General features: G+C 48.0%; 1 protein-coding gene across 1 annotated transcript in view; it reads right to left on the bottom strand.

Annotated features, from left to right (window-relative positions):
- Positions 1–7,981: 7,981 nt before the first annotated feature.
- Positions 7,982–14,008, bottom strand: part of Hoxc13 (homeobox C13) — a 6,254-nt gene continuing 227 nt past the window's right edge. The window contains exons 2-3 of the mRNA XM_013032428.1: positions 13,510–14,004; positions 7,982–8,238 (exon numbers count right to left, since the gene is read on the bottom strand). Of these exons, the coding sequence (XP_012887882.1) occupies positions 7,982–8,238; positions 13,510–14,004 (752 nt within the window). The remainder of the gene's footprint in view (positions 8,239–13,509; positions 14,005–14,008) is intronic.

Below are 14,008 nucleotides of genomic sequence, written 5' to 3'. Positions count from 1 at the left end.
CTAACCATAGCTGCTCACCCCGACAGAAATGTGTCCCTGCGGGCGCCGCCCTGTCCGGCACAGCGTGGAGCCCACCCTTCACCCTGCCTTGGTCAGCTCTTTCCCCACCCCAGCCCACCAGGCGAATCTCCCGGTCTCTCCTGCCTGCACGGTCCCTCTCCACGCAGGGCCCACATGGCAGAACCGAAGACGAGCGGCGGCAGGGTTGACAGCCAGGAGTAGTCAACCTCCAGTCAGAGCGGGGAGAGCCTAGGGTGCCCAGAAATGGACAAGGAAATCTGGCCTGGATTGGCCCTTTTGTGCCTAATTGATAAAGAAGCTGAAAGGCTGCAGAAAAGAGCATCTCTCATAGGCAAATTTCATGTCACATCACCCACAGCATCTTAATCCACCTTTCAAGATGTATTAATGAATGCAAATGAAATATGTTTACAAGTTTTTATTTGGGGGGGTGTATTTTGGACATAAAGATACATGGTGTAACTTAAATATCGCCGATTGCAATCAGATCGCCGATTTCAATCAGGCAGTGAGGTCTCCGCCCAGGCTCTCCAGGCCTCCGCGGCCCAGCCGCTATTGTTGGTGTGAGGGATGCCGAGCTGTCTTTGCCGAGCTGCCTGAGCCTTTGTGGGGTGGAGTCCCCCCAATCTCGTTTCCCTTTCCTGATAACTCTAATCTCCTAGAAAAGAGACTTCCCCAAAGGTCTCAGCTTCTCCCCATCCCTCCCCAATTCACAAATTTCTGGCTGGGAGCTCTTCTCTCAGTTTCCCTGGGCCAGACGATTAGGCGCAGAGAGCGGCGGCGCGACAGCCACAGGGAGGCAGATGCAACGCGGGGGAACAGAGGATGGGGTGAGGATTTTTTTCCCCCTTTTAGACAAGAGCTTCTCCCAGCCTGGTTTGGTCCCATCAAAACAGGTCCCTGTTCTCCAAATTTCAGATTCAGAACAGATACATGCACAAACCCCTCTTTCTTTTGTGAAACCAATTCTGATTTCTCTCAGGAAATGCTGCTCAAAAGCCACCAGCAACATCTGAATCCTTAGGGTCCAGCTCCTGGAAGGCCCAGTGAAAACCTAGAGATTTTTTAAAACCCTGCCATGGACCCAGACCATCAAAGAGGCTAGAATCTCCGTGCACCACCATGGCTCTGTTTGCCTCTAAGTAATACATCGCACATGCAACTCGGTTCATGGATTCAATAACTGGGCACAGACCAAGTTAAAGAAAAAAAAAAGACAGAAAAGAAAAAGAAAAAAAATCGTCTCCCAACCTGGATACCCGGGGCCGGCGGGAGGCTAGGGTGTAAAGCTTCAAATAAAAATCCAGCCTGGGCAAGAACTGTGTGCCAGGAGTCCAATGAGTCTGGTTAAGGAGATTAAGAGGGACTCACAGCTCAAGGGCTTGGGCAGCTGCCTTTAGCTTGGTTTAATCTGCCTGCACTTCTCTGGCCACATGCAAAATTATCCTTGGTCAACAGCCGAGCAATTGGTGCATCCAAACTCTCCTGCACATTCATCAAATCACAAGGCTAGAAGGGGTGGCTTGCCTGCTGGTCTCTGGGCCACTGGATCCCCGCCGCAGCTGGCCAGGCTCAACCGTGCCCTGCTCATTAACTCAGGGGTTAATTAAAGCTGAAGGCAAAGATATAGTCCAAGGCTTTCCTTGAAGAAAGACCCAAAGCAAGCCTGCATCCTTCATCCACCAACTGGTACCCCTCCATCTCTGCCACACTTTCTCAGTCTACGCCTTCATCCCTCCCGCATCCAGTCCTCCCGCATCCTAGAGGCCTGTACTGTGGTGGAGCCCCCGAGACAGAACTTAATTATAATATCTAGCGGCTGCAAGACGCATAGGCAGCCGGGAATGGGCTTTCCAGTGGCTGTGTTTGGGCTCCCCATCAACATAAGGTCGGGAATTATTCAGCGCGACTGCTGCTTTTTTTTTTTTTCTGGTGTGTTGAGGGGCTGCGGAGGCCCAGTTCAAGGTCACTGTCTAGTTTGCCCAGAGCGTTTTCACCGCGTATGCAAATGAGGCAAGGCCTGTGCTCCCAGAGAGGTGAAGCTTGAGCTATGAGCTATTGGGGGGGGGGGTGAGCGGTGGCCATAGGAGAAGGGGGTTGGGCCAGGCCTGACTCCTCTGCCTTTTCTCTTCGGTCTCTTTGGGACCAGATGGGAACTTTATCTGGTTCAAAGAGGGCTTTGGGGTGAGGGGGTAAGGGTAGGAAGTTTCATCTCCTAGTCTTCTCACTAGCTTCCTTAGGGATTGGAGTCCAGTTGGCTCCTGTCCTCCCTGAGGGTGCTCAGGACCTAAAAGTCAAACTGGGTAGATCATTTCCCCAGGGCTGCTTTCCAGGGATCTGCAGTTTGGAGATGGGATCTTGGAGGAACCTTGGGAGCTCAGGCAGGCTTTCAAGCTCAGGGTCCTCCAATCCTGCTATTCTTATGAGTCCCCTCCCACTAAAAGATCCTAGCCGTATTTCCACCTAGAATTTGGGAAAGAGGTGAAAGCCCCAAGGGGTGGATGTCTAAGAAACCATCTCTCTCTTCCCCTGCCTCTGCCCATAAGCAAGCATCCCTAAATGAGCTATCTTCTCCCATTTTTCTCCATCATTTTCTGTGGCACTCTAACAGTTAAATAGAACCGCAGCTCTGACATTTTCCCCCTCCACCAGCAGAGGATCTCCTCCGCCTAGTGAATTACTGAGTGTCAGGGAAGGTGTGGGGAACCAAGTGAAAAAAAAAAGAAAGAAAGAAAGAAAAAGAGAAAAAGCTCATAAACAGTCACACCCACAGGCTCCCACGCTGCAGCCAACAGCCTTGGGGCTCTTGTAAGCTTATAGCATCCAGAGACCTTAGAAGCTGAGTTGGAAGGGTGGTGATTCTGCCCCCCCCCCATCTCCAGTATCCTAGCTCTTGGTCTGGCTGGCTGATTTTGACTGTCCACTGGTCAGGCCCAGTTCTGGAGAGAGCCTGGGATCTGCTCGGGTCCTTCACATAACTACCCACCCAAACCCTAGGCCCCAATCCTGGGTGAGTGGAGCTGATTGAGCAACCAACCCAAGGAGATTGGTGATTGTGGGGGAATATACCGCTAACCCCAAGGCTAGAGGGCTGGGAGAATAGGAGAGCACTTACCTTTGGAGACTGAAGAGACTTGGGGGTAAGGTGAGGGTGTTTCTCTAGACATCTTCTGGATACCCACCTCCCCATTTCCTCAAGGCCGCCTGCAGGCATGGCCGAGGGAGGGGTCGGGAGGGAGAGGCAAAGGGAGCGGGGAGCGGCCAGCGGCAGGCTCGCAGGAGCTGAGTTGCCAGAGCATCTCTGGAGAGGCCGCCTTTTATGGGCGTTATTAGCGCCCCTGTCTAGACTGGAGACGACACCTCCTCTGTGTGTAAACAGAGGCGGCGGGTTAAGGCGGGAAGAGGGATGGCGCGTCTAAGGGACAAGCGGCCCTCCCCTTCTCTGGCCACCGGAAGATCAAGGCCTTTTCTACCCTCCCCCTTTCCCCTGTGCTCCCTGTGATGTCAAGGTCAGAAAGACCTAGTCACGGTCAAGGCTAAAAGAGGAAGAGCCTGGTTGGTTGTGAAAAGGCTCTGGCCCCCTCCTCCTCCTCCTCCTCCTCCTCCTCCTCCCAGAAGCCCCTTGCTCCCCAGGGCCCCTCAAATCGTCCTCCAAAAGCTGGTCAAGATACACATCTGCCCGAACCAGCGCTTGGAGTTTTCTTGAGGGCGCTCTCCAAAACATCCAAGACCAACTCAGGGGGAACTTGGGGTGGGGCGGTCTCGGAGCTGAAGAGAGGGCTGGTGCAGGGACCCTAGCTCCAATAAGAGGTCTTTTAGAGAGATGGAGCCTTGCGTGCCCACATTAGACGGCTGCACACCCCCTCCCCCCAACCTCCTCCTCACTGCTGACCCAGCGGCCTGTGGATCAAACTCAAGAAGATTGTCTCAGGAGCAGACACTCATGGAGGGGCCTGATGAGAGAATTGCTGGTCTTGTTCCCTCAGGTGGGTTACTGGCTGCGGACTACTGGTAGAAAGACCTGTAGTGTTGGCCTTATGTCTAAACTTAATGCTGGTTGGGGAAGGGTTCCCCCTCAAACTCGGGAAAGATCTAGCTGAGCTCTCTCCCCAACCCTGTAGCCTGGAAGAGACCTCCAAAGGGAGTGTATTGTGAGATCCCAGTGCCTAGGAGGTGTCCTCACCCTTGTCTTAGGGGAAGAGGAGTGGTGGACAGTGTCATTAGGAGAAAAAAAAATCACAGGAGCCCCCGTTCTCAGTCTGTTTCCAGGGGGGAAACCTCTATGCTCACAGTCCTTCAGTCTCCCTCCTTACTCCCTTGTGTCCTTATATTTGCCTTCACAGTCTTATTCCAACACAAACTCTAGGAGACTGGCCTTAGAGAGAAAGACTTTTTATATGTATAAATAAAAATACTCTCTACACCCTGAAAGGAGTGCTACCTGCTGACAGTACTCTCATATTACACGCCCATACCCAAGGTAAGATTTTATTCATAGCTCAGAGGCTGTCTCTCTTTCTCTCTCCCTCTCTACCCCCTCTCTTTTCTGTCTCTCTCTCTCTCCACTATCTCCCCATTTTTAGAGAAAAATCTTCACCACACCCAAAAACAATATCATTACTTAAGAGAAGGAAAAGTAACAGGTCCAACACAATCAGGGAGCTAACAATACACTTCCCAACTTTGCTCCTCCCATACATTCAAACAATGTTCACTTGTTCTGATTAAAAGATACATCGCCAAAATTAACCCAGATATAATGATCCTTTTTTTTTTAAGTATTGTGAAGGTGATGAGCAGGGCAGTTATACTTACATAAATAAGGTATTAAGTATATTCCTTTTCAGGCATGATACTCCTTAAAAGCCAATCTGGGTATATTTAATCAAGTGCTTAAGAGTTCTAAACACCCTGGCACACTGAGGTTCCCACTCAGGGGAACTACAGTCCTGATTTGCCTTACGCCTGTCCGGACCAGTGTACCACCAAGGAACATGTAGGAGGTTTCCTCTTCTGTTTTTCATCACCCATTTCTGGGATCCTAAAATGGGCAATCTTTTTTTTTTTTTTTTGAGAAGGGGTTTGGCTGTGTTACCTAAGCTGGCCCTGGACTTTTGAGCTCTAGTGATCTATCTCAGTTCTACCTAGGGATCTAGGACTATAGTCACTGCCTACTGCATGGTTCTATCATTTGATCATTTGATTACATGTTCGTGAAGAAGTGTAAAGAGAACTCAAGCTTCTCTTTCCCTGCTGAGCTATGTCTCCATCTTTCTATCCCCCCTTCTCTCTCTCCCCTCCTCACTCTCTTTCCTACCTCAGTCAAGAGGGCTGAGGGTCTGTAGCAAAAAAAGCCCCAGGCTTCTTTGTCCACTTAGTGCCTTTCTCTGACCACGCACACTTGTGTAGTCTCCAACTCTTTCTAGCTCAAAAGAGATCAAGGGGTTTTTGGAGGAGTTTGAGTGGTGGCTGGGGAAAGGAAGTGGAGATTGAATTAAGGGTGAATTTTATTCTTGGGAGATTCACCTATTTCCTCTCAAATATCCATTGCCCAGTATGATCCTCACTGGTCAATCCAGAGTTAAGTCAGTAGAATTAGAACTGGCAGTCACATCAATAGCAATGTCTTCACAGAGAGTGAGTTCTTCAGGTTCTTTGTTTCTCAGGCTGTGTGTGTGTGTGTGTGTGTTGTACATGTTTCACTTCCAGAAATATTTATTCAAATTAAGATTTAAAAGCTTTAGCCCCATTGGGCAAAGAGAAAACAGAACTCCGATTTCCAACCTGATGCCTCCAGTCTTTCTATGTCTCCGGAGAAGAAAAAAATTATATATAAATAAAAATTGCTGCAGTAAAGATTTAATCTGAGATAACATTGTTTTAGGCTATATTGCTTTTTAAAAGTCTCTTAACCTGACAACTTAACGATCTCATTAACTCTACCAGATAGGGAGATAGGCACAGACGCGACAAGGAAAACAAATTAGTGGCCGTATCTACCCAGGCTCCGAATTGCCTGGAAGACTGAGGTTCACAGGATTGTTGGAGAGTAAAAGCGGGGCTGGCTTTGCCAACTGGGGGCTCGAGTAATCCTAGCTTTCAGCTCTCTCCACATAGGCCAATGTGGAGGTGCTGCCAAGGAAAACTGAGCTGAAAGCTGCCTCTGTCCCATGATGCCATTGTGGACCCCAGCCCTGATCTAGCTGGAGAACCTCTGAGGAAGTAGGACTCCAGAAACCTAAGGCTAGTTATCCACCACTGCTGCTAACACCAATGCTTTATCCATCTCCCAGCCCAGATGCTGCCTTCTCAGCATCCAGAGCCAGACTCCCTTCTCCCCTGCACATGCTAAGTAAGCTGTCTTACCCTGAGCTAGCAGTGACCAACAATGCACTTTTCTCACTTACTACTTCCAGGCCTTTTCAATCATCCATCACATCTTCCTTTCCCCCTAAATACACTTAGGTGTCAAGGTGGGACATTTACTCTTGTTTAGGTAGTATAGATAACCCACATAGCTCAAAACTTAAATGGGGCAAAGTACAGCTTGAAGGCCTACCCAGCTGGGGTGATGCCTATATCTGTCCTCAGCACCCCTTACTCCCCACCCATTCTGGCTGAGTCAGGGGAAATTGTAGAAAGGGCTTCAGAAGGAATCAAAGCAATAAAATCAAGGCCCAAAACAAAAAGGTATTTTATTTTAAAAACATGTTTGTGAGTTTTTTCTTTCTTTTTTTTTTTGCATTCAGTACATTGTCATTCAGACATCACAATACTATATACAGATACACAACATTTAAAAAAAAGCCTATTTCTGATGGACATTTCAAAAGAACACTGTTTGTAATGCGCCAGTGGGAAGGGAGGAGGTGAGGGGGCCCCCACAGCACCAAGTTGGCTTTTGAGGAGGGAAATTTTAGACCGCATCTACATTTAGCTGGCTAAATGGGACCAGTTATTTTAGCCTCTTAGACTAGATCTTCTAGCTTTCCTCAAGTAATCAGTGAAAGTGAAACTGTGAGGTCTCTCTAATGAACTATTGCTTCCATGACTGAAGAGGTGCTCTGCTGAGCAACCCACTCTCCAATGCCTTTGGAAGAGAAGTTTATCCTTAGGGAAACTTTTACATCTGAGCCTGGCCAAATTCCCAAACTCACCACAGGAGAGAAAGAGAGGAGAGATAAGCCTGGGTTAGCAGGGGAGTTGGAGTGTTTTTGGTTTCCACACAACTGTGAGCTGTGGGCACCTCCCTCCCGAGCAATTTTGGGTTGGGATGGGAGTGGGCAGGATAGGGTCTACACCAACTCCATCTTTTGTTGAAATAGATAGGAAAGAAAGAAAATCTACAAGCTCCAAGTGTAGTTTGTAGTCCAGTCATGCTGCCAGCTCCCTAGTATTTATCACTAATATTAACACGATTTTTAAAAAAAAAATGCACAGAAAATCATAACTGGAAAAAAATCCTGCTTATGGAGTGGAGGGGTAGGTAAAAGGAAGGATAGTGTTAACATGCCGGATCCGGTGCCCATGCTACCCTTAAGGAGGGCTTTCTACCATACTGGACATCGGATGGAGGCGAGAACTGGATCACTTGGAATTCCCCAACCCTGCTTTGGTTGGAGTGGTTAGGCTCTCCTCTTCCACTCTGCTTTCTGATGAGGTGAGGGACCAGGGGGGGAGTAGAGGCCGACTGCCTTCCTTCCACACCCTAAAGCTGGACCCACCCCCAAAGCTGCTCCTAAAGCTCTGTGGGTACCATGTGAATAGGGAGTTTGTGGGTGAGGTGGGATGTGGGGTAAGGCCTAGTGCGGTCTCAGTGACTACGCCAGGGGCGCGCCGATGCCTCTTTCTTGTTGAAGATTAAATACGCGGTCTGCACCGGTGCAGCGTCCTTCGATGGGTTCCGTTATGGTACAAAGCGGCGACATAAATAGACGGGGGCGGGTAGCCGGGTGGGCGGTCAGGTGGAGTGGAGATGAGGCGCTTTCGATTTGCTGACCACCTTCTTCTCTTTCACCCGCCGGTTCTGGAACCAGATGGTGACCTGGCGCTCGGAGAGGTTCGTGGTGGCGGAGATGCGTCGGCGCTTCTCTTTGGTGATGAACTTGCTGGCGGCGTACTCCTTCTCCAGCTCCTTCAGCTGCACCTTCGTGTAGGGTACGCGTTTCTTGCGGCCACGCCGGTAGCTGCTCACTTCGGGCTGTAGGGGAACCACGTCTGAGAGGAGAAAGAAGGCGGGCGGGAGGAGGTGAGGCAGGCGGCTGGACCTGGTATGGGTGACTGAGAGACTCACAAGGCTCAAGGCTTTGTGCCCGCTCTCAAAACGGGCCTGTGAATTGTTCCGTCTGTTGAAGCCCCCTAATCCTCCGCATCTCTTTTATTTAGGAAAGCCACACATGGTGAGGCCACTTGGTTCCTAGCTTCAGGTACAAAATTTCTGGGAAGGGGAGGGGTTTCAAAAAACACAGTGATCAACATAATACCTCAATGCAATACTTTTTTTTTTAAAGGAATGAAAAAAGTCCCCGATGAACAATGCTTCATTTTTGGTGAAAAAAATCAGAATTAGTATTGGCTGATATTTTCTCCCCTTTTACTTCAGTGTCCAATGTGTATTAGGAACCTTGGACCTTTAGAGAGGGTTTTCTAAATCACTAGTCTGGACATCCATGCCTGCAGGATTGCAGGTACTCAGAAAAATTACTTCTTCCAGCGCTTAGCTCACTGGGTGGGGAGTCGATTAGCCTATAGTCTGCCTAATTATATATAAATTTGTGCAGCACAAAGGAGGTAGGGAAAAATATGGAGTCTGCTTCAGCGGACAGAGACTACCAAGGCCCTTTGGGCACTAGTCCTGCTCTAGAGATCTGCAGCCCCAACAGAAAGAGAGAAACATGTCCTGGTGAAGCCAGCCAGCTTGAGGATCAATCACTGCAGTAACTGGAGCCTAATGTTGTAAAGAACACTCCAGAGTGCATGGTCCTACCTTGACTCACCCCTTAAGTAAGGGGTGCATACCTACGTCCCACCCAAAAGAGCAAATTCAGTTCCAACCTCTTCCTACTTCAATGGCTGAGAGGCTGAAGGAAACCACCTATATCCAAGCACCAGCCTTAACCCTAGGTACCAACTCAGTTTCATTAGAGCACAAGAAAGTGTTGTTTATTTCTCTGTCTTCCACTCCACCCTCATGCCTGAAAGTAAAAGGTCTTAACAGCACTTTCAAGGTGAAATGGTGGTAGGTAGGGAGGAAGATTATCGGCATAATTTAATCTTTGATTTCTTTTTCATGTATTTCTTAAACTTCACTTAATTAGATGGAATATTTAAGGTTTCTTCTTCATCTGTATTGTCCTCTGGAACTGTACACCCAGTGCCTACAGAAGATACAACGCTTCTCCTGAAAATGCTTCTCTACATCCCATCCTTACAAAACACTTCTCTTAGTTGATTCAAAATGAGTCTGTTCCCTGTGAGGGACCCTTGTCTACATAGGAAGGAGAAGAGAAAAGAGCACAGTTGCATGCAGGGGGAAACAACTATTCTCAGGAATCAAATGGGAGAGGGATTCCAATGGTCTGCTTTGGCTACCTTCATGGTAACAGTTCCTCAGAAAAATCGTCCAACTTGTCATTTTTCTCTGCCTCAGTACACATAACTCATTTTTAAATCTGAAAAATAAAACAACTTTACAGATAAGATACTTTGGGTTAAAAATGATTTTTTTCTTGTATAAGACCATTTAAAACCCCTTTAGGTCTCAAATTTGTTTTACCTTTATAGATATAACCCTGGTTTGAGAAACTGATGATTCTGGGATGAGAAGAAAAATGAAGAAGGTAAGTAGTAATACCAGAGGATTTTTGTTGTTGTTGATTTTGTTTTGGTGTGTGTGTGTGTGTGTGTGTGTGTGTGTGTTTTTAAATCCTTAGGAAATTTCATTGGACTTTAAAATTTTTTTATTAAATTCATTTAAAAGATTAGGAATCAGAAACTCTTATTGAGTAAAATATCTTGTATAAGAGAATCAGATTTTAAATCCAGACTCTTCTGGAGTCTACACATAATGATATTGTATGTTTTAAAATGGAAATGGGTCATCTAGTACAACCCAGCTTTAAAACACCACCTTTTTACTAAAGGGCAAAGTGTTTGTATGTGGGGTAAAGGTGGGTTTTATTTTCTGAATTAACTATGTAATTATTCCTGATTTTTTAAAATCTCACTTTCAGTAAACTCTAACAATTACCTACCCAGTTTTGGCTCCTTAAACTCTAATTCTAAATTTCCAATGAGGTTTAATCAATACAACCCTAAAAAAATATTTTTTTCTCAGTAGGACGCCATGGGGTGATCTGCCCAAGTTTTTCATGAACCAAACCAAACAGCAGGTTGTTTTGTTCCTTGAAGAAATAGCTCTAGTCTTATCTTCTCAAAGAAGTCTCCTTTCATTCCTTGCTGCCTTGTCTGGAAAGGAAGTGGGATCTACAGATGTGGGAACATCTGGTAGCTTAGACCTTAAGCTGTGTCTACACTGCCTAAAGTAAATGGGGACTGGGCTATTAATTTTCCAAACGCTCCTTCCTAGTCACCCTCTTGACCACAATCACATATCTCAACCATGTCAAACCTAGGAACCTAATCAACACCTTCAAGGAGCAAATAAAAATCATAACAATGCCCAGCCATCGCTTTCTTTTGGGGCTGAGAGGCTCTGTTGTATAGGATCCCACAGGCCACCTTCTTTTGGCTAGCTACCTCACAAACAGGCGTTAGGCTCTGTAGATTATCTTTCCCATTAGGAAACCTGCTAGCTGCTCTTTTATCCCAGAATCAAGGGTTTGTCAATAGAGATTTCTAGTATGGCCCTCCCTAAATCCACGGTTTGTCTCTTCCTCAACCCTTTCTCTCTTACCTCCCTTATCTCTAAGTCTCTCCTAGAATTTCTGGCTCCCAATAACAAAAAGAAAGAAAGTTGTCTATACTCATCATCATGAGAGAGAGAGAGGGGAGAGAGAGAGAAGGAGAAAGGGAAGGAGAGAGAGAAGAGAGAGAGAAGAAAGAGGGGAGAGAGAGAAGAGAGAAGAGAGAGAAGCTAGAGCAATGAAGCAAGGTCTGTATAACTGAGAGAAGCAAGAAGCCACAACACATCTCAGCCCTAATTATCTGAATATTTCTGAACAATTGCTTCCATCTCCCATACCAGCCCAGACTACCATAGAGGAGGTTTCTCAGAGCCAGAGGCACTGAAGAGAGACAGTAGTGTTTATGCCTAGATGTTGCTGAACAAACCACAATTGCATAGACAGAGTTATCTGGAAATCTCACAACTTCTAAAAGATCTGTGTGGGTAGAAAGATGGAGGGTGTCTGGAGATAATTTCTTTTTCATCTGCCTCTAGCCTGGATCTCTGCACACACTGAGATATAGAAGCTCACCCTGAAGTACAGCAGCCTGCTTCTATTTCCACAGAGGGAGTGTGAGCACAGAGTTGCTGAGACACACTGGATTTTATATCCACTTTCCTGATGTAATTTGCAAGTGTATTAAATCTCAATTGGACTATATATTTTTTATGTCATAGATATTTTTCTCTAGGAGACTGTGATCAAAAAGTATTTTTAAAGGATTTTTTAAGCTGTTTGTTTTGCTCAGATACATTTCCGACCTCTCTAGTCCTTATCCATGTCATAATCCCAATTCATACACATGAATGTCACAGCAGCTCTTTCTTTTCCACCTCTCCATTCTAAAGGCCTGGTCCTCTGCTCTAAGATTGCTCCCACCCACAGTGGATCTAGTAAACACCTGCTCACCTGCCCTTGGCCCCGTGGCATGGCCCACCAGCTCCAATGCCTCAGCAAGACTCTAAGGAGCTTTCTGTTTGCGTGAGATAAGAGAATTAAAGGGTAACCACTCTATCATACATTATAGTATGCCACATGTAACCTGATCATCTTCTAGAAATGTATTATTATATGTTTCCTATTAGGTAGTTGGTACAAATCATACTATATAAAATCTTTAAGACAGCACATAAGGGCAAGGCATGATCATTTACTAAAATCATAGCATCCTCAATTCTTGCAGCTAGAAAAGAGATGCCTTGTGTTGGTCCCACCATGTACTGAGTCGTGTTACACCAAGTAGCTTCATGATATTTACAAATGCTATTTGCTGTACCACCTAACACCATTCAGTGGTTCTTCATCATTGACCTCTGTTTCCAATCCCGGATGCAGAGGAATTTCAGGCCCACCCTTAGGAGTTCTTCAGGTCTGTGCTTTTCAATGGGCCCTGCATATAGAGCTGGGAGGGTCCCTCAGGGTAGAATGGAGAGATAGCTATGATTCTCCCCCACCCCCAGACCCCTGCTGTCATTAGAAGGGAGGAACTTTTTCCACTGAGCTCTGCTAACAGTGAGAGCAGACTTAAATACTGGCTTCTTTAGACCCCAGACCCTTATTTCTTAGAGCAGTTTGGAATCCAAAGATCCTAATGTAATTCTGAGAAACCTGCAATTAGTCTTTCTTCTCACAGTGATGGGAATTGCAGAATCCTTTCCTATACAGAGATAGCCTCAGTGAGAGAGGGAATGAGACATCAATGAATTCTTCACTTCCCTACAAAGCCAAACAAGACCCAAGGATTCCCAGGCAGTGGCCTGGACCCCCAGACCAGCAGAACCAGTCAAGTCTTCTTCCCCAGCCTCTCATTTCCAGCCCCCCTCCCCATACAAATACTCTGTCTGGAGAATTGGTAACTAACTCTCTTGACCACATTTGGAGAACCTAGCTGTGGAAGGATCTGAGCTCAGTACATGAAATGGACAAGGAAATTTTTATATCACTGGAGGGATCGGAGCCTCCTTCTCTACACTCCCCCTTCACAGAGATTTTAGCTCTGTGGGTCTTTAAGTGACACTGGTGGGTAAAATTTTAACCAAACAAATCATGAACAGAAAAAAAGCCTACACATTTCTGTAGACTCTGGTAAATTAGGTCCCTATTTAAAAACTATTATCTAGTGCCTGAAGGATCCTGAGAAATTCGGGCTAGGTGATCGTTTTGACCACGCTCCTAATTGTTCAATGGGTTGAAGGTTTTGTTCTAGATTTCAAGGCATGGGGAGGTCCATCCCTATTCTGTGTGGAAGCGGGTTAGGGACTAGGAGCCCTGCTGGAGGCTGGAGCGGGCAGGGGGAGGAGGAGGCGATCTCCGCAGCGGAGCCGAGCCGGCGCTCGGGCGCCTCTGATTGCTTCACTCTCAACCCGGCAGCTCCGGGGAACGTGTCGGAGCAGATTTCTTCCCCAGCATTCCTCAGAGCAGCTCGCCCGGCCGGCTCCATCGACAGCCCCAGCCGAGCCGGCGCGCCGGGGCCAGACGGCGGGGGTGGCTGGGGAGCTGAGCCCCGGGGCAGGCAGGGCGGGGAGAGGTCCCCGGCCAGCGGCGGGCGGCAGCGGCGACGGCGCTCAGGCCCCTTCCTTACCTGGGAAGGGAGACTTCCAGAGGTGGGCGGACTGCGACTGCTCCTTGGAGCAGTACACCTGACTGTCCCAGCCATTGGAAAGAGCCCAGTGTTGGTAGCCTTCGACAGGGATGAGTGCGTCGTGACGCGGCTCCGGGTGCCCGCTGATCCCGGGCACCACCGACACGTCCAGGTAGCCTGGCATCGCCTGGTAGGAGCTGGCAAAGCTGGGGTAGAAGGCGAATTCCTTGGCCCTGGAGGACAGATCATCACCGGGCAGGGCGCCCGACGGCTCTGGGTACTTATCGCCCGGGTGATAGGCGCAGGGTTTCTGCTGCAGATTCACGTTGTGCGACAGGCGGCAGCCGTAGTAGCTGCCCCCGAATGGGTAACCGTAGCCCAGGGTGGCGCTGGACGAGGTGGGGGGCGCGGGCGGCGGGGCGCACTGGCGCGCAGCCTCCGGGGCCGTGATGTCCGTGTAGACGGCACCCTGCGGGGCGCCCAGGGGAGCCGGCGGGCG

Source organism: Dipodomys ordii, unplaced genomic scaffold (assembly GCF_000151885.1).
Source record: "Dipodomys ordii isolate 6190 unplaced genomic scaffold, Dord_2.0 Scaffold155, whole genome shotgun sequence".
Classification (NCBI taxonomy): Eukaryota; Metazoa; Chordata; class Mammalia; order Rodentia; family Heteromyidae; genus Dipodomys; species Dipodomys ordii.
This window is presented reverse-complemented; position numbering and strand designations above follow the sequence as displayed.